The sequence below is a fragment of the Aegilops tauschii genome, chromosome 5 (genome assembly GCF_002575655.3).
Source record: "Aegilops tauschii subsp. strangulata cultivar AL8/78 chromosome 5, Aet v6.0, whole genome shotgun sequence".
NCBI classification, from domain to species: Eukaryota; Viridiplantae; Streptophyta; class Magnoliopsida; order Poales; family Poaceae; genus Aegilops; species Aegilops tauschii.
Window position 1 is genome coordinate 363,289,173 of NC_053039.3, and position 25,775 is coordinate 363,314,947.

The 25,775-nt window shown below is 46.5% G+C and overlaps 3 protein-coding genes across 4 annotated transcripts; 2 read left to right on the forward strand and 1 right to left on the reverse strand.

Moving 5' to 3' along the window:
• The first annotated feature begins 6,870 nt into the window (after positions 1-6,870).
• Positions 6,871-9,245, forward strand: LOC109734618 (uncharacterized). 2 transcript variants are annotated; one of them, XM_020293822.4, is made up of 6 exons: positions 6,871-7,167; positions 7,267-7,334; positions 7,435-7,595; positions 7,679-7,760; positions 8,340-8,460; positions 8,857-9,245. In XM_020293822.4, exons 1-5 carry the CDS (start codon positions 7,128-7,130, stop codon positions 8,451-8,453), a joined length of 465 nt encoding a protein of 154 aa, XP_020149411.1. In that variant the 5' UTR covers positions 6,871-7,127; the 3' UTR covers positions 8,454-8,460; positions 8,857-9,245. The 2 variants fall into 2 exon arrangements, with proteins under 2 accessions (XP_020149411.1, XP_020149410.1); XM_020293821.4 differs by having other exon boundaries at positions 6,876-7,334.
• Positions 9,246-10,083: 838 nt separating this feature from the next.
• LOC109754982 (65-kDa microtubule-associated protein 6) lies at positions 10,084-14,868 on the reverse strand. The gene is made up of 12 exons (XM_020313864.4): positions 14,331-14,868; positions 13,262-13,465; positions 12,751-13,008; positions 12,211-12,426; positions 11,973-12,128; positions 11,721-11,880; positions 11,481-11,632; positions 11,238-11,325; positions 11,095-11,168; positions 10,939-11,013; positions 10,510-10,852; positions 10,084-10,407 (listed from the first exon to the last, which is right to left on the reverse strand). The coding sequence occupies exons 1-11, from the start codon at positions 14,379-14,381 to the stop codon at positions 10,517-10,519; spliced, it is 1,770 nt and encodes a 589-aa protein (XP_020169453.1). The 5' UTR covers positions 14,382-14,868; the 3' UTR covers positions 10,084-10,407; positions 10,510-10,516.
• Positions 14,869-22,660: 7,792 nt separating this feature from the next.
• On the forward strand, positions 22,661-23,242 carry LOC109754990 (uncharacterized). Its single transcript, XM_020313872.1, has one exon. It carries the CDS (start codon positions 22,661-22,663, stop codon positions 23,240-23,242), a length of 582 nt encoding a protein of 193 aa, XP_020169461.1.
• Positions 23,243-25,775: the final 2,533 nt, after the last annotated feature.

Genomic DNA, 25,775 nt, shown 5'->3' on the forward strand with positions numbered 1-25,775 from the left:
GGAATGGAACCATGCAGGCAGGGACGGTGTCGAAAGCGGGGAACCGAGTGGAAGAATCTCAGGGGACAGTGAACTGCTGGGCACTGAAAGAAGTGTGAAGGGAAGAGCCCCCACTAGAGATAAAATTTGAAAACCTCCGTAGGCAAACACTGTGGCAGCAGCTCAGCTATGGCACTAGTAGTCCAAAACAACACGCACAAACACACCCGCAGCAGTGCAGCACGGCTCCCCCTCTCCCTCTCTCTCTCTCCGAGCCTGCATCATGTCGATGTCTCAGGGGGTGAAATGATGAAACGACTCTGTAGAGGGGGTAGTAAATGGCGGGCATGGAAGCAGATGCGGACGCCCGCGTGGGTTTCAGCGCCACCATGGCCTGGTCTAGCTCCCCTTGTCTGTCTTGGGCCGGCTAGCTAGATCATCATCATCAAGTAGCCTCTGGTGTCTCTGCACCATCTCGTAGCACTGAAAGCTATGCAGAAAGTCACATTACTGCTCCCGCCTGCATGAATGCACCAGCTCCAGCTCCAGCTGCAGAGGGAGAGAGAAAGAGAGACACCCTGACCAAGACGTGAACGGTACAATTCAGGCAGCAGCCTACCTAGCTACTACTAGCTAGCTAAACCTACGTACATGTCTGCGGAAGCGGAAGCGGAAGCGAGTCGTGTTGCCTGTGGCTTGTGATGCATGCCAATGCAGCAGAAGCTAAGCTATAAAGCTAAGAAAGGCTATATGGCGCGAAGCCATGGACGGAGGGAGGCATGCAGCGCAGCCGGATCGAAGAAATTTCGGCGCGCGCGTGCCAGAGGGTGCGTGCATGGAGGCTAGCGCGCGCGTGCGTGCGTGCGTACGTAGCCGCGAATGCTGCATGTGGAGAGGCATACCGCGAATGTACGCACGCGCCCTGTGCATGCACAGTAGTGCCTCGGCGTGCATACATTACATTAATTTAGGCGCATGCTATGCACGTCGTGTGAAGCTCAGACACTGCCACACTGAGCTGATATTTGATTGGCGCTCGTCCATCTCCAGCAAGTATATATGCAGCAGAGGTAAGAAAATGGAGTGCGTGAACTGGGAGCAGCAATATAACAATGGGCCGGATAAACAACTTTGTTTTCAGCAAATATATAACGGGCATGGGCTTTAGCTCCCGTGCGGTGCGGGTTTCATCTTGGCGTCAGGTCAGGTCGCCACCGATGATGGATGGACGGGTGAATGGATCGGTAGTTGTACCGCATCAGATACCGCAATGAATTCGGGGCTCGTGGGGTGGGCAGCGGCAGCGCATTGGTTTCAGGGCAGGGGCCTTTCGATGGCTTGTCTCTACTCTATGTCGCCTGTACGCAAGTCCTCGGCTTTTGGACGTGCGTGCCAGGATCAAAGCCATAGCCATTGATGGGTGGCCACTGCATGTCACAAATTCTGAATGTGTCTGCCTGCTCTCTCTCTCTCTCTCTCTCTCTCTCTCTCTCTCTCTCTCTCTCTGTAGTACTACTGTACTGTACTGCACCGCACTGCACTGCTGCAATCAAAGCCAAGGACGGGCCAAGTGCGTGCATCTCGACCGCCCGTTACATGCCACTAGCCGTTCGTCATCCCAGCGTCGCTCGGTTGCCGCGGACTGTGATGCCCCCGCCGCGAATCCTCAGCTCAGCAAGGCGGCCGGCCGCCGGGGAGGGCGGCGGAGCAGAGCGCGCAGCTGTCTACTTTTTTCGAGCTGTGCAGCTGGCTCCATGGCGTGGGAGGAAGAGGAGAAACCCTAGACGACGACTCTGACCAAGAGGTGAAGCACGGCACGGTGAAGCCCTGATAACCACGGAGCTGGTGGCGGCGACGAGGCCGGCCTGGTGAAGGAATGCGTGTGCGTTCGTACTCCATGTTGTTTGTTGGGCACACTATGATGGGGGTTAGAAAGGACTGCTAATACAGGTAAGCGCTGCCCTCTTGCAAACAGAAACTTGAATGTTCTTAAGTTCTGGATAGGACCGTACGTGCATGCGTGAGGTCCCTTGGGTACATACAGTACTACTATGTCAATTTACTGGCGACCATTTACTTCTCCTGTCGGTCCTTTCGGTTTTGTCTGTCACTCTGTATTCCGGTCAACAGCAGCAAAATCATGAACGCGCATGTGTGATGGGGCTGGAGTTGCACAGAGCTTCAGTGGGGCTACGGTGATTAGTGGCACGGGCTCCATCATCGATCCGAGGTTACCGGGTACGGTACGTTGCATCCCGGAGCTCGCGTGTTGCACATTGATTTGTGCCTTTGTGGACATGGTAGTGCTCAGCCTGTCAAAGGCCGCATGCCTAGCTAGTGTTGTGTTTGTTAGCTGACTCTTTCCTGTTTTCCTCTCGTCCCTGGCGGCTGGAACCCTAGCCGCCGCCAGGGAAGGCCGATCTTCCAACGCCGTTTTCCGGCGGCTCCCCTTCGCCGGCGACCTCGGTCGTCGTGGTGAGGGGGTCGCCGGATCCACGCGTGTGGATCGCTTTTACTTTCTCGTAGTCTAGGTTTTTAAATTGTTCATCGGCTTTGCTTCGGCGGCGACAATGACAATGCTGAATAAAGATTTTTCGGATCCTTCCCTGACGAGGCCATCGGTTCTATGGTTGGGGATGGATTTGGAAACCAGTCTGTTCAAGTAAGGATGGCGTGGCGGCAACGGCATCCTCGTGGTGGACCTGTGTCCTCGGGCTCCGTCGTTGCGACGGCGTTTGCTCCAGCGTCGGCGCGGAGCTTGGGAGGTAGTCCAGGAGCAGATACAGATTATGGTCTACATCGACGACATCTGGAAGACGGAGCATGTGCTGGGCTCGTGGTTCGTGGATGGCAGATATGGTTTCCTCCTTCGGCGTTTTACTCGTGGTGGGGTGCCAGATCTGAAGTTCGATGGCGTGTCTGGAGTGTTGCCCCGGTCTGATCCGTTCAACGGTAAGGGCTTCACTTTTGGTGAGCCATCTTGGAGGTCCGCAAAGCTGCATATCAGCGATGGAGCCGCGTCGAGCTCGGGTGAGGAGGTGATTCGTCATTCTTTTCTTCGGGGGCTGCTGTGGTGGTGCCGGAGGCAGGTGACGGGCGTTGGTGTCAAGCTCACAAATATTCTACTATTTTTTCGGTTTTGTCATGTCGGTCTTTACGTGACTTATACTTTATTCTTTATGATATGAATGAGACACGTATTACCATGAAAAATAACTGTCAAAGGCCTCCGAATGTTTTGCATTGCTACACAACCGGTCAGTAACGAGTCTGTTCCTCGGTAGTGACTTCTTGATTTTTAACTTTGGATGAACACATTTTTTTAGAGGAATTCGGGTGAGTCCGGTGTCGTGAGTGTGAGCGTGGTCGCGAGTTGTAAGTTTCTGGTTTTCTAAGAGAGAAAACATACTCTGAAATCTTAACCATGGTTGGTTAAAAAACGTGAAGTCGCCTGCAGACCTGGGCGGAGGCATTCATTTGATTTGCTTCCTTTGTTGTGCACATCACCTGGGGCTAAAAGCCTTGTATTAGAGCATCTCTAGCAAATCTTATAAACCGGAATGGCCAGGTTTACGGGACGGATACTATTTTACCGGTCCGAATAGATTCCGTATATTCGACCGTTCCGGATTTTTTCTTTTACGAGATCCTGGATACACCGGCCCATTTTCTCTATATCTACGGGATTTGAGCCTTTTTTTACAGGACCTGTAAAACATAGAAACGGTTGATGCGAGGAAGTTTCAGCTCCCGCGCCTTCCATCCTTGCCCAGCCCCCACGGTCAGAGCTCGATTCCGTCCATCCCCGCCGTCAGTTCGCCCCCGCATGCAGCCCGTCACGGCGTTCGACAAGGCGCGGGCAAAGCTCGACGCCCTCCGCCGGCGTACGTGCAGCCCGTAACGGCGTTCGACAAGGCGCGAGCGAAGCTCGCCGCCCTCCGCCGCCGTGCGTGCAGCCCGTCAAGGCGTCCGACGAGGCGCGAGCGGAGCTCGACGCCCTCCACCGCATCGTAAAACATGGAAAAACGTTTTGCAGTATCATGTAAACCGATTTTTACGGGACGAGGGTATACAGGATCTGCTAGAGATGCTCTTAGCTCTCTTTTTTAGGGAAGCTTTCTTTTTCTCTCTTTGTACAACCTAACTTCCATGAATATCTCCACACATGATAAAAGACTACCCTGACAAGCAATAAAAAATTATACAGTTGGGACCTACTCTTGTCTTACAAAAATTAATAAACCCTCACAAAAAATAAACATCCCGGTCTTAAAGGTACTCATAGAAGTAGGATGTGTATGCATGCATTCATAGCGGTGAGAATATATGCATGCATATGAGCTCCTACATACATTTATGTACTATATATTTTTTAGAAACCTTGTAGTAAAAAAAAACCTGCATCCATAATCCAACGTCAAATTGGACCAAATTCCAAATTCTTGTATAGCATTACTAATCCGCAACGCCTATATCTCGCATTGAGACTGAACGATCTCTCGTGTCGAATGCTATAGTAACGGGCCAGCCCAATAGCGGACATGACAACTAAAAGAAATAGGGAGAGAAAGTAAAGAGAGCGACACACTTAGGATGATTCGAACCCTGGTCTCCTGGAGGATCATGAGGCGGCTAGCTACTGCGCCAGATGTCATGTTGCTGATTAAATAGTAGGTGTTTTTTCGGGGTTTTTTTGTTTTCTGTATTACTTTCTCGGTTTTCACTCGCTTTCCTTTTTTCCTTTTTCTTCGGTTTTGTTTCTTTGTTTCTTGTTTTTCATCGGTTTTTCTTTTCTTTTTTCGTCTTCTTTGTTTTTTGCGTGGTTTTCTTATTTCTTCTCCATTTTTTGATTTCTTTTCACTTTTATTTTGAGTTTTCTTTATTTCTTTTGGTTTCATTCTACATTTTCATTATATGTTAGCAACATTTTTCTAAGATATGTCTGACATTTTTTCAATATAAATTTAATATTTTTCTAATACATGGTCAATGTTTTTAATACACATTTTTAAAATAAATGCTTGATTCACATTTTTCAAATACAAGATTAATACTTTTTCATTACATTGTCAACATTTTTCCCATACACACTTTTAAAATTTTTCATATTTTGAATAACCTTTTTCAAATATAAGACTAATATTTCTAATACATGGTCAACATTTTTTTCTATGCACATTTAACATATTTTCAAATCCTTGATTCATTTTCTAAATGCAATATTGACATTTGTGGAACATATTGCCAACATTTTTCCTATATACATTCAACATTTACCAAATGCTTGATTAAGATTTTTCAATAGCTGTTCAACATTTTTTCAAATGCTTGATTAACATTTTTTGTATACATGATCTACATTTTCTAATACATGGTCAACATTTTCGCTATACACATTTAACATTTTTCAAATTCTTGATCAACATTTTACAAAATACTTGTTCAACATTTTTCCAAATGCTTGATTAACATTTTATATACATGATCAAGAAATCATGATTTTTCTAATACATGGTCAATATTTTTCCTTTACATATTTAACATTTTTTAAATTCTTTTTCTAACATTTTCAAATACTTGTCAACATTTTTTCAAATGCTTTGACTAATATTTTTATATACATGATCAAAAGATTTCATCATTTTCTTAATAAATGGTCAACATTTTTTGTATACACATTCAACATTTGTCAAATGCATGATTAACATTTATGTATAGTATATTTTTGTTATATATACGTTTATAATATTTGAAAGTGTAAACAAAAGTAAAAAGTGGAATAAAATATGAAATAAAAACATGAAAGAAAAGGAAACGAGACAGTGTACTACCGCGAACTAGGCCGGCCCATATGTTCGCGCGCTTCAGCGAGTTGGAAGCCTCGACTCGCTGAAGGCGAGACATAGGCGCTCCCTTAGTAATGAAATCACTAGTTAAGGAGCATTCTTTGCAAAGGTCACTCCCACCTCTTTAGGTTGCGACAAGTGTCGCACTATATGTACGCCACTCTCCGCAACCTGAGAATTTTCCTTTTTTCCATAGATTCGTATTCAAAACGTTTTATCTCTCAAACCATACATCCAAATCTCGAACCGTTTTCATCATTGGATTCCTTGCTCCGAGATCTTCAGGTTTCGACGAACTTTTTTTAACGAAAAAATCGGACGAAAACCCCGAATCGGGAGCACATTTTTTTACTTTCCGAAAGGCACGGCTGTGCCCCTCGTGTAAGCAAATCCGTGCATCCACAAGGAGTAAATCCGTGCCTCTCGTGGTGGAAAAAAACGTGTTTTCACCTTTTTGCGGCCGTGCCTCTCGCGTAAGTAAATCCGTTCCTCCACGAGAAGTAAATCCGCGCCTCTCGTGGAAGGAAAAGAAAAAGGAAATGTGTGTGTTTTTTCATTTCGCGAAAGCAAATCCGTGCCTCACGTCGTAGGAAAGAAAACACATTTTTTGTTTTTTGTTAGAGGCACGTCTGTGCCACTCGCGGAAGCAAATCTGTGCCTTCACGAGAAGTAAATTTGTGCCTCTTACGGAAGAAAAAAAAAGAAAACATATATTTTTCGCATTAAATTTTTCGTCCAAAACCTAAGAAATGCCGGGGAAAAACTGAAAAACCCAACAAAATCATCTAAAATCTGAAAAGTGCGTGCAAAAGAATATAGAAAAACAAAATTCGAAGGAAGCTCTCAGAATGCGACACGTGGTGGTGCTGAGAGCGTGCTAAATAACGCTCTCTCAACCCACTCCAAATAACCCTTGAGGAGGCTTCTGAAGGAGCGCTGTTTGATTAGTTGCTTCCCTCTACGGCCTCCCGAGACTGTGAAAGCGGGCCGCCGTGGCACTATAACGGGCCGTCTATCCATCCCAGCGCTTTGGTTCGTTCCCAGCACACGGCCCAGTAACAGCAGGGCGGCCGGACCACCCACACCGCCGTCTCTCTACGCCCACACGACGCCGGAGAACCTCGCAGCGCCGAACCGGAAAAGGACCGTGCGAGCGCCGCCTGGCTCGGTGGCGTTCATCTCCGGGAGGCGAGAGCGCGTGCAGCGCGCAGCGGCGGAGGCTTTTCTCATCCCCCACCGCAGCTCCTGGAACCCCAACCCTCTCTTCCGCCCAAACTCCACGCGTCGAGAAATTCGGGGAGGATGTCCGGATTGGCCGCGAGCGCGCTGCCTCTCGCCGCAGGTCCCAACTGCCCGCCGCGCCTACTGACGCCATGTCCGTGCTTATCTCCTTTTCCCAGCCAGATCCTCACTTTCCGCCCGCGGTTTCCTTCGTTACCAGGCCCGTCTCCGCTTCCGTGGTGCAGACCCACTCGACCCAGCGGCCTAACGAGGCCTCCACTACTCAAGGTCGTAATTTCAATGGCGCCAGAATCATATTCCCTTGTTCTATTCTTCTTATGGTCACTATGCTAGTGCTATATTATATATACATGGTTTGCGCTTACAGGTTGCCGAGCTGCAACCATGTCTTCCTGGCCGATTCGCTTCGGCCAGACGGCTGAAATTTGGGGCTGCGTCGGGCAATGGGCGTCAGGGACTTCGCGCCAGCCAATATCGGTTTGATGATGATGAGCCGCTGTGGCTTGCGGTGGTTAGAGAATTCGCTGTGTAAGTGCAGATCTTGCCGACTTGCTCCCCCCTGTTTGTGCTGTTCGACGATGAGATGAATTAGAATTGCCCTCTGTTATCAGGAGTGTGAGGAACTTGGTGGTTTTCTTGGCTGAGCAGCCAAGGCAATTGAAGCACCTCGAATGGCCGGCCTTCCGGAATACGGTATGGCACTTGCATTTACAGTTTATTTCTTAGGTCGGTTTTATTCAGGTTCTGTTTTCATATGTTCTTATCAGTGCAATCTATTCCCTTGTGGCCCTACCAGCTCACCAGTTAAGGAATGTGAACCTGTGAGGATATGTTGAGTTTGCTGTAAGGACACATGATTTAGAGTGATGCGGTAGGTTGGTTTTAAGATTGCAGTGTGCATAGTTCATTCTTGACAAGATTGCGTAGATAAACTCTAAACCTTATAGCTTGAACCAACAGGAGTCAAAATGTATTTATGTTCAGTAAAGTAGTACTAAATTATGCCCTTATCATGATTCCTTTCATTTTGTCCAATGTCCGTTCTCTATGATTCTTCTAGACTTCTAGTATCATATGCATGCATCCTATTCCTAGATGCTAAAGTAGCTCGTTGCTGTTATGTATTTTAGTTGTTGGTCAGTTTGTTAGCACACCATATTATTTGATGTCTTGCTGCTTTTCAGCCGTTAAGATTTTTAAGTTGCTACACCATTCATGCCATGGCTACTTTGGAAACTGTTCTATGTTTATTTAAATCATTGTCATTGGCAGTTGAGGACGGCAGCACTTACTCTCATACTCGTTGTGGTGTTCATTGTTGCCTTGTCTTCCATTGATGCTGCCCTTTCATACATTTTGTCCTGGCTACTTCGGAAATCTGCGTAGTTTACTGGTATGCTACTTGTCCCTTTTTTTACAACTTCCTAGTCCAATGTGCATTTAGCCTCAGAATGCATATCCTGCATTGTTCCTCATATAAAGGATGTAATTATTTTTGGGATATGTCGGAATGCTATTATCAACTGACAACATGCTCCTCCCTCGAGTCCCTTCATGCTATTAAATTGAGAGAGTAATAGCAAATGTGAATGCCTAATGCTGTATTAATTTGTAAGGACCACATCGGTCAATGAACTGGGCGATACCATCTGTCATGCTGTCGAGTTGGCTGGCAGTTATTCATTGATCAGCATGTATATGTTTATTATAAAACTCTTATTTAGCAGAGCAAGATAGAAACAGCACAACAGCAGCAATTCAATCTCTTGTTGTTGCTTGTACCATGCAGACCTGGCAAATTATGAAGGAGTAGATGATGCTATACAGGAGGTGGGAAGGTGGTTAATGTCCCAGTATACCATGTTATCCTGAGTATTGAGAGAATCGAAAGGAATGCTCTGCAACTGGTCTGTTTTTCGCGAATGTATAATGTATTTATGCAGTTGCTTACTATGGTAGTTAAATGCTAATTATTTCTATTTGGTTGAGAAAGGAAAGAAGACAGAGTTACTCATTTGCCCCTAATTCTGTAATTCAAACTCTTATCTAGTTGTCGTCAGTTCTTGTTGAATGTGCTCCACCAGTGAGAATCTCAACTTGTTACGTTAAGAACTGTTTTCTTTTTCTTGTAAATGTATCGGTCCATATTCTGAGATCTGAATAAATTTGCATTTCTTAGATGCTGAAATGTAACTGAGATGTGTACTGAGGCAATCACAGCTTTTTCTTTCTCATGCACCTGCCAATTTGTATTAGAAGAACTGATTGCACCCTGATCCATTGTTTTTTTCAGAAAAATTGCCCTGATTCGTCATATGCTTAAAGTGCACAGGGCACCAATATAAAATGTTTGGCTGCAGGCAAGCATCTATCTGGCAGTTATCGGCGTCATGGATCTGAATTTGGACTTTCTGTCTCATGGATATGAAACTACATAACCATTTCCTCTATACAGTTCCATAGTGGATGCAGATCTTTGGAGAAATGAGGAGACGAAGATGGAGGCGATCGAGTTTTGCCGGAGACGGAGCGCTCGGGTCCTCACTGGAGCGAGCAGCCGGCATTCATCTTCCTCCAGGTTATCTCTCATGATCACATATTTTGTTGCATCATATCAACTGGGGTTGCCCTGAAATCTGAATCACAGGCTGCACCATGCGGTTCATGTTTATAATAGCGATAAAAATGCACTTCTCGATTGACACAACTCATGGGATGGGACCACACATGACACAGAATCTGATGCACTGTGATGATTATTCATAGTTCTCATCTAATCAGTTTGCTTCCGTCATGTCGTCTGACAGAGCATATTCTTTAATGTCTGTATTCACAAGCACCATTCAGTTATATACATCCAAGCGGAATTGAGAAGCATGGGATGGTGGGAGGGAGAAGCACAAATGCATTTTATGGCATGGACTCTTCCTTTTCTGCTCATAAAATAAGGGTACTGAAATCCACATGCATATTGCACAAGAGAAAGAACTAGAAACTACTGCAGAAGTATGATATGTTACATCCGTACATATACTTCAGACTATTTCTGCAAGGTTGCAACACACAAGCCAGTCACATAAATTATGACATTTGATATGGTACAAGTGATTACCCCTATACCACTCACTACATCTTTCACCTAATCGTCTAAAAGAGCCATCAGCTCGAAACATCAATTTCAAACCCGAAACCAAGTCAACCAACCCAGTGCTTACTAGTCAACAATACTAGCTATAGCTAAATACATGGCATCAGTAATGTACACACAAATGCAAAAACTTCATAGCACACTGGTCCATTTACAATGCTAAGTACTTGCCAATTGACCCAATAGATTGACCTGCCAAAATAATTAACATAACACATTGTTTAACCATCATCGGTAACAAATATGCTTGAAGATTGTTGTTAGAAAAAATGCATGAAGAGATTGAGATGGTACCAGGAAATTATCCCATAGAAGGGGATTCTGGTTCAGAGCCACTAATTGATGTAAATGTCGATAGTGAATCATCGCCGAAGTTCAGTTGTGATACGGATAGCCGCCTTGAATCACCAAAGTATCTATTATAGCGACTAGTATATGATCTGGGTGTCGAAAGCTCAGGGGTGGCACTGCCTAGGGATGATCGGCGAGGTGTTGGGGTCATTAGTCCATTACTGCTTCCATTTGAACGGTACCCATTTGTCTTTCTGGTTAAGCTGCTCGCTCTCTTTGGGCTTGGTTTGGAGCCAAAAATCGCTTCTTTCTCTGCAAGTAGGATGCTCTCCAATTTCTTCTGATCCTGCAAATAAAGAAAGTGATGTTCAGACCAGAATATGCCATATTATTTTTCAGCCAATAATGGTGATTTGGTAAACAATCACTAACCCGGTATCGCCGTTTTTCCTCTTCCTTTTGTTTTCTGTTAAGTCTGTACTCTTCTAGAACAGATACTAGTCGTCCCTGTCAAATCATATATACGAGTCAATTAATTAAAGAAACAAATGATAAATGCTTACCCTACTGATCAGATTGTAGACATACCCCATCATATAAGAATGGCTTATTTCTTGCATTTTCCCAAGCAAAGGTACGGTTTATCAGGTTGTCCATCATAGCTGAGAAAGATATGGGTCACTCATTGAACTAAACTGAAATACACGATAGTCTCCAGCATCAAAACCTACCTGGAATTTTAGTGACCAAAATCCGTGCCTTTTCCGCCCTTCTAAGGTTTACATGAGCACCCCTTCCAGAACTATACCTCTTCGAGTCCTGCAAAAGAGCTTTGGTGTCATTTTTCATGATTTAGGGAACCACAGAATTATCTAGAAAAGGCATGCGGGGGCAGGTTAGTCTGTGCAACAAGTGCACATGCTATGCTCAGAATTTGAGCATTGTAATTCCAAAGCAAATGGGCTTAAAACTACCTGGTTATATTCTTCAAGCCAAGCCTCTTCATCACAGGCAGCAATCCATTTATTTATCCTGTCCATAATATCTTTTCGACTTAGTGACTCTTCTTTTGCTTTCACTATTTGTGACTCGATATTCGCCAGGAGCTCAGAAGGGTCAATAGTACCTGAATGGAACAGGGGCAAGAGAGTCACAATTGTAAGAAAACAACCACTGGTCAAGATAGTACTTGAGCAAGATGCATAAAGTACAACCAGAATCAATCAGAGCGTTAGTTTGCTCAGGGGCTGTGCTGAGATCAGGTTCTATGTGTGCATTCTTGCATATATCTTCTAATTCGGCCCTTCTTTTCGTGACGATTTCTTTCAATCTTTTGGTTTTAAGTTCTGTTAACCTCTCAACCTCAGCTTCCATCTGCGTAAGAAATCAGCACCGAAATTGAAAAATGATTAAGATAAGCAACAAACAGCGTACTAAAGAAAAAAACAAAGGCGAGCTGGTAAAACCTTCTCGATTGTTTCCTGGGAAAGAACACCAGCGGATGTGATTCCCTCTTCTGGTGATATGAGAATGCTGATTACTTTGCTGAATTGTCTCTTCTCCACTTCAGAAGAGTCCATTAACTTCCAGAGGTGACATAATGACTCCATTGTGTCTCTCATCTATAGGTAATCGATTGCTTGAGAATGTATTACACAGAACTCATATAACAAAACACTGAGAAGAAAGGAACCTTGACAGTACCTTATCGATTCTAGATTTTCTCTCTGCTTTAAGATTTGATATTGTGCTAGCAAGGCCTTCCAGTGTGCTATTGCTGATGTTTCTGGACTGCTCAACACCATTCTGATGTAGACTGGGATGAATTCCGTTTACGGTCTTTGCGAAATCAATTCCAAGGACTCCACATAAAGAATGCACTTCATTTACGTATTTCAGAACTTTGTGAAGTCTATCTGACTGAAAATATTGCAAACAAGAAAACATTTCCAGTCAAGACTCAATCCTAAAGCAACTTAAATTAGATGACCAGCAGCCCTAGACAGTTGATACACATTACATTGCAGTGGCGAGCTTATCAAATAAATCATCTTATCACTTTATAGAAACTATATACCCCAAAGTCTAGGAAGGCTTTTTTTGTTCTGAGTTGAACCATTTCTGAATACTCACGCATTCCTTAGCAGCTGCCAGTTCTATTTATTCACAAGTACTGCAAGAAACAAAATATTCTAAAAGGCAACTGAAGGTTTCAGATTAGCTAGCTTATTCATGATGGTTTACCTTATCTTTCTGAAGAGTACTAAGTTGCGCTTGGTAGCTATTAAGCTTCCTTGTCGACAAATCATGTTCATCAGCAGCTGGACTGTTTACATGATCACCTTTGTCATTATGCTCACTTAACTCAGAGCGTATCTTCTCAATCTGTGATCGAATATCGTAGTACTGCTTGATCCTTTCTTCTTTCTTGCATTTCAGATCGTCGAGTACAGGGGTGACGGCAGCGAGTTGTTCTTTGAGCGACACGTAGCCCTTGTCTTTCTGCTCAAGCGATCATAAATTAACAAAAGCATCCTAGTAAAAAGACTAAAGTAAGCTGGTGTTGCCTAGAGATTTACTATAAGCCAGTAGCTACTTTGACAACAAAAAAAGGCAATCCACAACTTGAATCATGCATGTTACCAACAGCAGCCAGATTCCATCATCTCAAGGGAACCCAGCAACCACTCAGGAAGCCAACAGACAACCAACCCAATTAGTGCGTCATCATCATCATCATGATTAGTATGCATACCTTGAGATACAGCTTGTGCTCCCCTAGAGTAGCCATTAGCAATGCAACCTCGGCTTCCTTGGTGGCCACAGACTGGTGCAGCTGGACCCTGGTCCGATTGGCATCGTCCACCTTCCTGCGGTACACCTCCAAGCACTCCCTCTCTATCTCTGACAAGACCTTGCTCTTCTCACCCTCGCTTTCCCCTACCTCTGCCCAGATTTGCTGAGTGCCAGAAACAACAGGGCATGCATGAGTAATGGCGCTTCAACCTTATATGCATGGTCAAATAAATGCAAGGCTAAGGCAACAGAGGTAATCAATCAAGAATGCATTCTGATTGTTACAATTGCCTGATTCATGTGCTCCCCTGGGCATCTTAATAAGTGTTCAAGATATTTTATTTACAGTAAAAGCCATAACGAAATGATGGCATTAAAGGTGAAAAACAGAGTATTAGTTGACAAAAAAATGATTAATTTGTCCCACCTCAACTGCCTGGCGCACTACTAAGCCGAATAGCATCAAGGAAATGCTTTTTTGAGGTGGTGAAGAACCAGAAAGGTGACAAAGAGAGAAGCTTCCACCATAAAGCCACACTGCCCTGAGGCATGCAGTTCACCTGCCGCGCAGCTCACCACCAAGAAAAAAGAAGACAACAACTACTTGCTACACAAGGAATACTCGCTCACGCTGTTACGCAATACTCGAATAAAAAGTTGTTACTTTTCCGCAGCCCTGTGTAACCCCACGAATACTCAACCCTCGTTCCATGTCAGAGTAAAACAAAATAACACCCGATTCTCTAGTCTCAAATCATAGAGGACACTCAAACACAGTGTAGTTCCAACAATGATTTTTTTCACCTAGTACTGGAAGAGATGGAAGCCGAACTTTTTCTTGTGAAATGAAGCATGCGAATTGGGTTAACACAGGCGCAGACAGCGAGAACAAGTTCACCGAGAGAAGATGGGGGAAAAAAGAAGGCGGGAAAAAGCTAGTATGATGCAAAATTTGTTTCCAGAGAACAGAGCTCTACTTCACTCAATACTACTAGCAGTGGCACGAAGCAAAGGTGAGCAGCAGGTACCTGAAGCTCTCTGAGCAACGCGCCACAGCCGGTGCCCTCCATGCCCACCATGGAAGCAGAGGACACCACCACAGGAGCAGCTCGGAGGAGAGAGGAGACGAGGAGGCGAAGGGAAGGCGAGGAAAGGCCGGTAGCAAAGCCTCAGGCTCTTATCCACCCCTAGGCCGGCCGGCCACGGTCCAGCTACGCCGCCCTGAGCAGCTAGCTAGGCCATTAGCCAAAGCGGCGCCTGAGCTTTTTGTTTAGCCTCGTCTCGTCTCCTCTCCTGTCCTCTCCTTGGGATTAGGAAAAGAAGAAGAGTAGAAAAAGCACGCGCACCGAATGCCAGCAGCCCTTTGGGATCAAAGGAAGCTAAGCTCTTTTCCTGGCGAGCTTAGAAGCCAGGCTAGGTTATGTCTGCCTCCCCTTGTGTTGATCGAAGCGATGGGAAGGGAAAGGAAGAAGCGAAGCGGACTGTGTTTTTGCCAGCTGCTTATAGGAAGGTTGTTTGTGTTGGGAGGTTGGGAGTGAGCAGAGGCCAGCGGAGGGAAGAGGCCATGGAGGGTGGCCTTTGTCTTTCCTTTTATTTAATGGTGTGTGGCTGCGCACGTAAGATTCCCTCGGAATTTCGTTCAAGCTGAAATGATTTGAGTCTAGCTGGTGCCAAATACTTTCATGCAGAGAACCAACAAAAGGTTGTTGCTGCACCGTACCCCGCCAAATTGTCACAGGCAATCGCCATATACTAGGATAATACTCCCTCCGTCCGGAAATACTTGTCATCAAAATGAATAAAAAGAGATGTATCTAGACGTATTTTAGTTTTAGATACATTCGTTTTTGTCCATTTTAATGACAAGTATTTTCGGACGGAGGGAGTAGATGGTCACTTTTAACCGAGTGAGGTGGTTCCGGCCGGGACATCATGCCATGGCTGTACTGGCAGTACCAGCAGGGTACTGCAGCTCGATCTCCCCTACACTTGTCGTGAGCTTGCCAAGGAGGCCATGAAGTGGCAAGGGAAGCTCACCGAATCCACCTGACCGTCCTGCCCACAGCCACAGGGTACCTGAACTGGAACATACAGCCTCGCGCCATTAACTGCATGCTTGCGCCCTCTTTTATTTATGTCGCGACGGGATCATGCGATGCTTGCTGCTCTTCGTCCGAATGATCAAGCCCGGACCGATTCTTGCCATCTTTGGGGCGTGCAAAGCGGCCGGTCCGAAAAGAAGGTCTCCACGATCCTCCCCCGGCCTAACAAAAGGTACGTCGAGCCAACCAACTAGTACTCCGATCCGCACGTTCGATCAGGGTAGGAGAGAAGAGGTTCACTGTTTCATCCCGCAAAGTTCCCGCGGAGTAGCGGATCGTCGAGCCGGCCATTGTCGGGCTTGGAACACGTAGCAACTCACGTAATGCAGCTTGTTCTGTAGAGGGTAGACTGTAATTCACAATATGCAGCTTATTCTGAACTTGGAACGAGTTACGTACTACACTTATACCCCGGTTAACCCACGGACAAACCGAGGTCACTATCGTACTCCGGGTTGGGTTGTTGAACCATGTGGAGTCAAAACCCTTCCTAATTAATCACCGGGACTGTGTTTCATTCGGCGTGCTGAGGTCAAACACGCTCATCGTCCTCAAACCACGCATGCATCTCGCTTGATTAGGCCTGGATCGTTGGCGTATCTGCAGCCTTTTGCGGGAGCTCGCTAGCTTGTGCGTGCCTGATTAATTAGGTGCGGCTAGTTAATCAGCCGTGCGGTCTGCGTCGTAGTAAATGATTGGGACCGGCCAAGGAATTGATTAGACATTGTCAAGCGATGAGAGCAAGGGACGCTGAAGTGGACGCCCGACCGAACTCCACAGTGACCCCAGAGCTTGCCTTCATCGCGCTGTGTCATGGCCTCGTCCTCTGCTGCATCTGCATGCCCGTATTGCGATACGTGCTGCTGACGTGCATATTATGTTATCCTATCTTCTTCTTTTTTATAAATAAACATGCAGATCGGCGCATCATACTGTCGGGGTTTCCTCTCTACCTTTCAGTATGTAGTCCTAGTAGTACTGTAGTAGTACATTCTTTTAGCTGAAGCAGAGCTATACCCACCGTTGATTTGTGCTCTTATCAAATTATCTATCTGAAACCATCCAGAGGGCTGGTGAGGCGCCAAAGCACATCCAAATATCCAAGTAGAGGTAGGCTTCGTGCTCCAGATGGGTCCCTGCGGCTCGACTGTGAGTGAGCTAATCTCCACTGACAGTAAAGCGGAATGCGCTAAATGAGCTCAAATTAGTCAATTAGGACGGCATAATTAAAGGCCGGACATATGCTAATTTGGAGCCAACAACAAGATGCCCTCCCTACGTCGCCTATAGCCCGCGCGAATTCAGGGGGGGAGCCGACCGTGATCTGAACTAAAGAACGGTGTCTCATGCCCCCAGCCGTCCTGGGTGACATGTCACTGCACGCACTTTGTGAACTGTGGCTCTGTCTGCCTGAGCTTATCTGCGAGGAAATCATTGGCTTCATGCCTGCCGTAATCATCCGTGGATCAAGTTTGCACACGAGTGGGTGGCGAATGATTACTACCTCATCGTGCCAGTCCATGGACCATACTGCGAAGACTTATCATCAACACGTACTACATACCTCTGATCAGCGGAGATAATACTATATGGGATTCTCCTGTACTGTACTGAAGTGCAGCTGCCAGCTCGTACCGGCGCTGCATATTCATAGCCGTACCAGCTAATCTTCGACGAGGCTGGACGTAAGAAGATCATCATTACCACTAGTTTTTTGGGGGTTTCCGGTGAATGATTGAGATGGAGGGCTGTTGGTGCATGGCCGCTTTGGACGGGACGTATGATTCGCTAATATCCATACAGTTTGATCGCCTGATCTGAGCCACGTAGCCGGTGCTTAATTTTGCTGCTGCTCTCTCCGCTCTCCACCATGTAACGCATGTCGTTTTAACCGTCGGCGTGTTTCAGATGCGGAAAAGAAATTAAAAAAAAAAAGGTACATGGAGGAATCAAGGACAAAGGCACAGCGACAGACATGAACCCTCACATCCGGATAGATTACCGGCGGAGCTCGCGTCGACTAGTCCCGGGCTTCATTTTCGTCCTCTTCCCGAAGCGCGCAAGTTGCACCTTGCACGCAGCAGCGAGCCGATGGAACAATACAACGCAAGTTGTACCTGCACGCAGCAGCGAGCCGATCAAAATGGTCCTAGTAGGGGCGTCGATTCTTATATAGTCTTATTGGAACAGTGAGGTTAGAGTTTTTTTTGTTGTGCATACGGTATGGCTAGAGCTTGTGCCAGGCGGTTCAAGATTTGATAAAAGGTTTCAACGACGACGATTGCATCTCCACCTCCAGGGCGTTGTTCCTCGAGGGTACGTGTACAAAGACTTCTTGAATGTCATCGATAAAGTCAGGCCGGCTTCAATTAGGAAGTTGCGACCACAATGTGCCAGCGGTTGTAGTGGTTGTTCGATGGTTTGTTTTAATCATGTTTCGGTTGCTTCGTACTCCACTTGTGAAGAATTTTTATAATGGACCCCCTTAGCTGGTGAACATTTGCCAGGAGGGGCGGCATTTGGGAATGATTTTGCTGATGGTTTTTAAAGGAATTTTGCAATTTTAGTTGTGAGGGATGGCAGGTTTTTCAGAGAGACACGACAATTTCTGCCACAGAAGCCAATTTTTTGCTTCAAACTGTTACCGTTTGATCTCACCTCAGAACTAAAATTCCATCGAAAGGGGTCCGTTTGCCGTCCCTTTCCCTACGAATGTCAGTTAGATAAGATTTCTGCTTATAATAGAGCTGAGTCCTTTATGCAAAAAAAAAGTAACTGATGGAGAGATGGTTAGTTCAAAACTAATTTTCAACCATAATCAGTAACATATACTCGATATTCAATTCTGAGCCCAGGCTCATTTGATCTCGATGACCAGTAAAATTTTAAAAAGATACTACAAAAATTCAGAAAAATCTTATTTCTCTTAACCAAGATACTCAAATGCATGATGTCCAGGCAAAATTTCGTGATGTTCGGGCATCCGAGGAGCTTGTGACAAAAAGGATAAAATCAAGTCGGAACAGTGCGTTTTTTCAAAGTTTCTCACATGCCTGAATTTTGTTTTTCCTGTGTATTTTGAATGCCAGAAAAATTTCAAGTCATTTTTAATTTTCTTTTGCTATTTTCTAATTTTAATGTTCACGTGCAGGTGCAGCTGAACCCGAGACCGATGCATCAAGTTATACTCCCCTAGGGCATCTCCAACACTAACCCGCAAACTGAACACCGTATCTGTCCGCCGAACGGTGGAGACTAGTCTGCGAACACTATGCGGGAGCTAGACATTCAAAGATATCCCCTAAATATCCACCCAGGTATGCTCAATTTCAAGTTTAAATCTGTCTAATCATGTATCGCCCGATCACAGCCAAAAAGAGGCAAGTGTGCATAGGTTTTACATGCCCGACCACAAAATAATATCGGTCCAGTAGTCCGTGCAAGAAATTGTATTTTCTACCCTGCCGGACCGACAATCCAAGCCTCCACGCTCACTCTGTCGTCGTCGCTGTCTGGGCCGCCTCCTTCTCCGCCACCTCCAAGTCATCCAAATCATCCATCTTCGGGTCCTCCAAAGCGGCTGCGATATCAACCTTCTTCTTTTCCAGCATGGCCTTCTTCTCTTTGAGTTTTATCTTCTTCTCGGTCGCCGTCATCAACATGTTAAGCCTCTCAGGCTTGCATGCCTCCTTGACTTCGAAGCGCTTGATGTATGCCTCCTCTTTCTTTGCTAAGATGCCCTTGAATCTCCACGCCTAAACAAGCTGCAACGATGCAAACTCTGAGAAAAGCAGTGGTGTTGTGTTAATGTCCAAGCAGTAAGGCACGTGCGTGATGGCGGATGCCGAGGACTGACTACCGAGTTGCTTGGCGCATAGAAGTTGGGAGCCCCAGGTTCCACCCTGCGCCACGTCCGCCACTATTGAATTCATGCTCCAGGCAACTCATCCAAAAGTCCAAACTACGGGAGAGGGTCGAACATTATACTCCAACACGACATGGGCAGCGGGAGTGGGGGCAAGCCACAATTATTTATTGCATTTACCGGGTTTTGAACCCTGAACCTCTTGGTTGTAAGTTTATGCACCTAACCAGTTTACCCATCAGTTTGAACTGATAGAGGTAGACGGTCAATATATTTCAACACTTCACCTCACGACTAGGCTTATTTAGACCTTAGACGTGGGGCCAATGCAGGCCGCATGATCTTTTTATTTTAATATTGCATTGGCAAAGTCTTGAACTCAAGCCCTCTTGGCTCGGATACCATATTGAATTCATGCTCCATCCAATCCATCCAAAAGTCTGAACTATGGGAGAGGGCCAGACATTATACTCCAACAACAACAACCACCACCTGCACGTCCATGCAACGGCCACCACCTCCGCCTTCGCTGGCCTTCTGCTTCTTGAGCGACACCGCCTTCGCTTTGAGGCGGTAGTTTTACAGTGTCTCCGATTTGATCTTCAGGGTGAGTGTAATCACCGGATCCTCCACCACCGCCATCTTCGACAACTTTTCGTACGGGTCCTTGCGGCGGCGACGACGAAAAAGGATGGGAATTGGGTGAAAAGCGGTGGGATGAAAGAGGAGAGCGTGGTGGGGGGTGGTTGCCGCGGAAACAGTGCGGATATCTGCAAAAGCGTGGGCTCTGGCTTAGTTTTGGGTGGGCCTCGGATATCGACGCCAGACGTGCCTAGTGTCCGAACTCTTGCAAAGCCTCCTTGGTTTCGGTTTGCGGGGAAAAGTGTGTCTGGTCCAATCGACGGACCGATACAAACCCGTGTTGGATGACTAAACGAGTCCAGACGATTGTGGGCGGTTTGAGCCTCCGCTTTGGAGACGCCCTTACTTTTCTACAAAATGCAGACACATACGGCTACAGTTTCCCCGACTGATGATCAACATTTAGGTGGGGAGCAAAGCATCCCTTCGGCCACAAAGGTGATGCTTCCATGATTGTGTCGTGCGAACGTACTGACACTCCCGCTGCACTGTACCGGCTTGAAGAATGCTTTGAGTTGGCGCGTCTTATTCATAGCTAGTAGTATCGATCGGAGCAATCAAGAATCTAAAGCAGCAGCAAATCAATAATTCTTTCTCTTCGCCGATTGATCGGGAGCCATACCCAGCTCGCAGAAGCTCACTGCAATCGGCAAAGGAAACGGCGGCTCCGGTGACGTCGCGTCACTGTAAAAGCGGGGCCCGGCAGAGCCAGCTGTTGCACACTTGCACGTCGACGTCGGCGAGACGGGGGAAAACCAGGTCGGCGCGCCGAATTAACAGCGAAGATGTCCGACGGCGCTGGCGAAGCTGGAGCAGCCAGCTAGCTTTACCGACGCCTCCTGTTCACCGTGGCCGGCGATCGCACGGGTGCGCTGCAGTGCATGCAGGGTAGGGATCGGAGATCCGCGCGAGCCGGGCGCGTGTCGCCGTCCGGCAGCAGGCACGGGGCACGGGCGCGGCCTCTGCCCCTCATCTCCGAAACGAAATACAGCTGCTTCCCACTGCCGCCGCACGGGGAATCATCCTTGCATGCCGCAGCTGGTACGTGCGTACCGCGAACCTTTCCATGGTGGGCAATGGACGTACCGTGGTAGTAGGTCGAGTCGGAGAGTGGCTGGGAAAGAGAGGTGGAGCTGCCCGGTACTTTCCCGGGGCCCAGCCGGACCCGTCGTCCGTCCATCCCCCGGATGTGACCGCCCAACCGTACGTGCGCTCTGCTTTGTGGAGAGTGAGTAGGGACCGGACACGGACAGGCACACGACGCAAGCGGCGGGCGGGAGTAGATAGACGGACGTGTATCAGTACATACGTCAGGCGTGTTCACGTGTGCTAGTGCTACTACATACAGACAGGTATGTATCGCAGGCGCCAACCTTGAGCTTGATTGGCTAATCATCATCTGGACTAAAACCTCCCTCCGTGTACGTAGTACGTGCAACTAGTGGTCTTTCTAACTCCCTGGGCTGCACGTACTCGATGGTCCAAGTGCGGTTGAGTGACCTCTTCCGCAGGCTATCGACCGTTGACTGACCTGTTATTAGCGCTACGGACGAGCGAAGTATATATGGTACTCCCTCCGTCTTTTCCTTTTACTCCGCATATTAGCTTTCGTCAAAGTCAAACTTTATAAATCTTGACAAAATCTATAGACAAAAATATTAACATACTCCACCTCTAACAAATAACAAATCAATACCATTAAATCCATTATGAAATGTACTTTCACATCATATCGATTTATTATGGTTAAATGTTTGTATTATTTTCTATAAGCTTGGCCATATTTTACGAAATTTGATTTTAGTCAAATTTAATATGCAGAGTAAATAAAAACGAAGGAAGTAATAAATCACTAAATTGCTGCATGGATCATGGATGGTAGCGCTAACAATGGATGGATGGTACTAAAATGTAAGAGCGGTTCAGCCGTATATCTCTTGATCGGCGAGAATGTTGCCGACGACTTGATCGGCAGATATCAGCCACAGAAATCCAGGAATGGAGGGAATGTTCATTGCCGACGACTTACTTGATCGGTGGAGATATCGGCGGATATCCGCCGATATTGCGTCTCCTTTGCGAACCATTGGAGCCAATGCTCTCGCATGTTCACTGATGCTGAATTTGGGATTTGATGGCCCAAGTAATAAAATGATGAAAAATAGGGGCAGAAAATCCAAAGGAGTAGGTTCATCACGGCGCAGTTGACAGTACGTATGGGGACCGCGGACTAGACTAGACGTAGCATACACCGTACCTACCGGCTGGCGGCTGACCGGCTGTTATCCACAGGAAGAAACAGCTGCCTCTATCAGTGCTTCCAAGCTGGACCTTGGACGGATAACATCACATTCTCGTCACCTGGTCAGACAATCGGTGCATCTCCAGTCGAACTGGACAAGTATGACTCTTCAGAGCAACTCCAACGGGGCGATCCAAACGGACGGTGTTTTTGTCCCTTTTTTGTCCGTTTAGGTCAGCCGCCCGTCCGCCGTCCGCCCTCTTTTAGTTTTGGGTTGGCAGTGTGCCCAACGGGCCGACCCATTTCATGACCGCGCGGGTTTAAGATTATGCCGTCGCCCTGGTTTTGGCGCTCCAGCGCGCGGGGGAAAGCGGCCTAGCGCGCGCTGGTTTTGGCGCTCCAGCGCGCGGGAAAGGTTCGCGTGCGCGCCGCGGCCGGCGCTCGCTATAAAGAAGGCGCTCCCTCCACACTCTGTCCGCCGCCCACTCTCGCCGCCTCTGCGCCGCCATGTCGATCCGCCGCCTGGGCGCTTCGGATTTTCGCGGAGTCCGCGAGCGCCGCTCCGGCGCCTTCTCCGCCGAGATCTGGTTTCGCGAGAAACGTCTCGTCCTCGGCACCTTCGACACCGCAGAGGAGGCGGCCCGCGCGCACAACGCGGCGGCGTGGCGCCTCCCGAGGCCTCGTCGGGATATGAATTTTCCCAACGTGTCGAGCCAGCGGGCGCAGGATCTGGTGCCTCTCCCGCGGCTTTTCACCGACGAGGATCGTCGTGTCCACCGGAGGCGGCAGCGTCGCCTCGCCATCGCAGAGAAGGACGTGGAAGCCTTGGTGGTGTGGCGCGGAGGCTTCCCGCAGGACATCGTCGACGAGCGCCAGTTCTACAAGCAATTGAGATCGGAGAGGGACGCGAGGAGGAGGGAGCGAGCCGCCTATCGGAAGGACAAGCGTTCGCGGAAGCAGGCAGCTCAATTGAAACTGAAGCTACGAGAAACGTCGGGTTGGGAATTTGAAGACGAGCAGCTTGCTGACACCTACCTTCAGACGTCGGAGGAGGACATTACCGAGTCGGAGTCAGAAAGCGACGACTAGTGGTCTTTTTCTTTTATCTGTGTACGCCAGAACTATCTATGTACTGAAAAAATGGCCGGCGGCGTCGGCGACGTAGCAGGCGGGCGAGGGTGTGAATCCACTGTGCCACCGACCAGCGGGCCCGCTGAGGAAAGAGGGCGCGCGCGCGCGTCCGTCTTGTGTCCGCGCCAACACAAATCAGGCTCAAAAATGGGCCGGAAATGGGTCGGCAGGCGGACGAAAGCGGACGCTCATCCGTTTGGGTCGGCGTGTTGGGCCGGCTTTTTTGTCCGTGCCGACCTAAACGGACGGCCACGGACAAAATGGGTCGCCTCATTGGAGTTGCTCTTATACTATCAGATTTGCTAAATCTTATCTGGATAAAATTTAACTATGTCTCGTCTAAGTCCATCCCCGTTTGATCTATTGTCGCTTGTTTTTTTGGTACGAAGCTCTTGATTCACGTACTGTGTCTCGCGCCCCGCCTCTTTGTTCGTTGCGTCGCGCACGTGATGTTGTTTGCCACGGACATCGAATACGTGGGCTCGAGCTCACATACTCTCGGGTGAACAATAAAATCCGAAAAATAGTAAAAAAAACTCAAAATTTTCCCTTCTTTTGTCATGAAACATTGTTGATTTTTCTACATATGTGCAAATTTTCATGATGAAATCACTTTTGTGGAGGTGCCGGCAAGAATAAAAAAATTGATGCTACAAAAAGTATTTTTAGAAGCATTTTGGAGCATCGATTTTGTTTGTTTGCCGACACATCCACAAATGTGATTCCATCACAAAAATTTGCACCCATGTAGAAAAATCATCAATGTTTCTTAACAAAAATTTCAAAATTTCTTGAAATTTTATACTATTTTTTAGATGTTACTGTTCATCCGAGAGCATGTGAGCTCGAGCTCATAATAGCACTTTTGGTTTGTCACGCTTTTCTTTCCGTGGCCTGTTGTCCTAAGCTGGGCTTGGGCCCGTTTTTCTTATTTTTCTGAATTGTTAGGCCGTGGGTTGCTAGGCCCGTGGGAAGAAGACACTTAGCGATGAAAAGGTGGGAGAGAGGTTTTGTCCCTTAGCATTCTTCATTCTCTTATTTTCCATTCTCTTATTTCTTATAGTTCATTTCAAATTCATGAAATACTAGAAGCGTTGGGCGTGCTTTGCCGCGTCATTGGTGTTGTTGGGTTTTCATACAAATTTTACTCCCTCTGTTTCAATATATAAGGTGTATTAGTTTTTCAAAAAGTCAAACCTCTTTAAGTTTGATCAAATATGTAGAGAAATATATCAAATTGATATCATTAGATTCATCATGAACTGAATTTTCATATTTTATTTGTTTATTATTGTGATTGTTGATATTTTTGGCTCTGAACTTGGTCAAAGCAGAAGAAAAATTACTTTTCCAACACCCTATATATTGAAATTTAGGGAATATTTGGTTTAGGGAGTGGAGGAGATGATGGAGAGTGTTTTCTCTTTATTTATATTGTGGTGTTTTGGTGGGACTTTCGCGGTATGATTCTGTGCTAATCAGTCGATATTTTGTATTGGGAAATTTTTAGCGCGATGACTGCATGTACTATATTGATGCTACAATATCAGATGTTGGCATTTTTTTTTCTACGTGGTGAGAGGATGCACGTGATTGATATGTTTTTATACGCAGGTTGTTGTCGATTGATTTTAAAAATCGCTGACCCGGTCAAAATGTGAACTATACCCAAAATTGTATTCTTCAATCAAATGGGAGAACTCCCAAATTAGAAAACATAGTGAATTAAGGGAACTGAACGAAAGTGCTCATTGGAAAAATTGTTGACCCGGTCAAAATTGAGTGACCCAATTCCGAATTGAAAACCTCAATTGATTATGAGGCCTTACAAATTAGGGAGCATAGTGTATGTATTATATTATATTATATTTTTTCGATGTAAGTTATAAATTTATTATTTGTTTGCTACATTTTATAAATCTATGATTCTTTTCAGTGTAAGTTATAATTACCTCATTATATTTAGCTAAATTTATGTTTTTCGGTGTAAGGTAATTCATCACTAAGCACACAATTGCAAGTGTCGTGCGTATGTCGCAACTGCATGCCTTTGACACGGCTGCAATTTGGAATGTAGAAGTGTCCTTTAACACCAATTGCATATCTCCTACTACAAGTCTACCCTCGACCTACAACTTGCGCGGGGGGGGGGGGGGGGGGGGGGGGGTGGTGCTTTTTGTCCCAGCCGCATTTTCACCTCCAATATGCAACTATGCCCTACCCATTTATTTACCCTAGTTGCACTCTACCCACGACATGCAAATGGGGACCGATGACCCAATTGCAATTCACCCCAACATGTAATTGCTCCACCTCATTCTTTTTCCTCGTTGCAATTCTACTCTTAATACACAACTGGGTTTGGCCCCACTTTTTGTCTAGTTGCAAGTCCATCCGCAGCATGCAACTGGGGGCGACCATTTTTTCCCTAGTTACAACTCCACCCCCAACATGCGATTGGGGCCCGTCTTTTTTTATCCTGGTTGCAAGT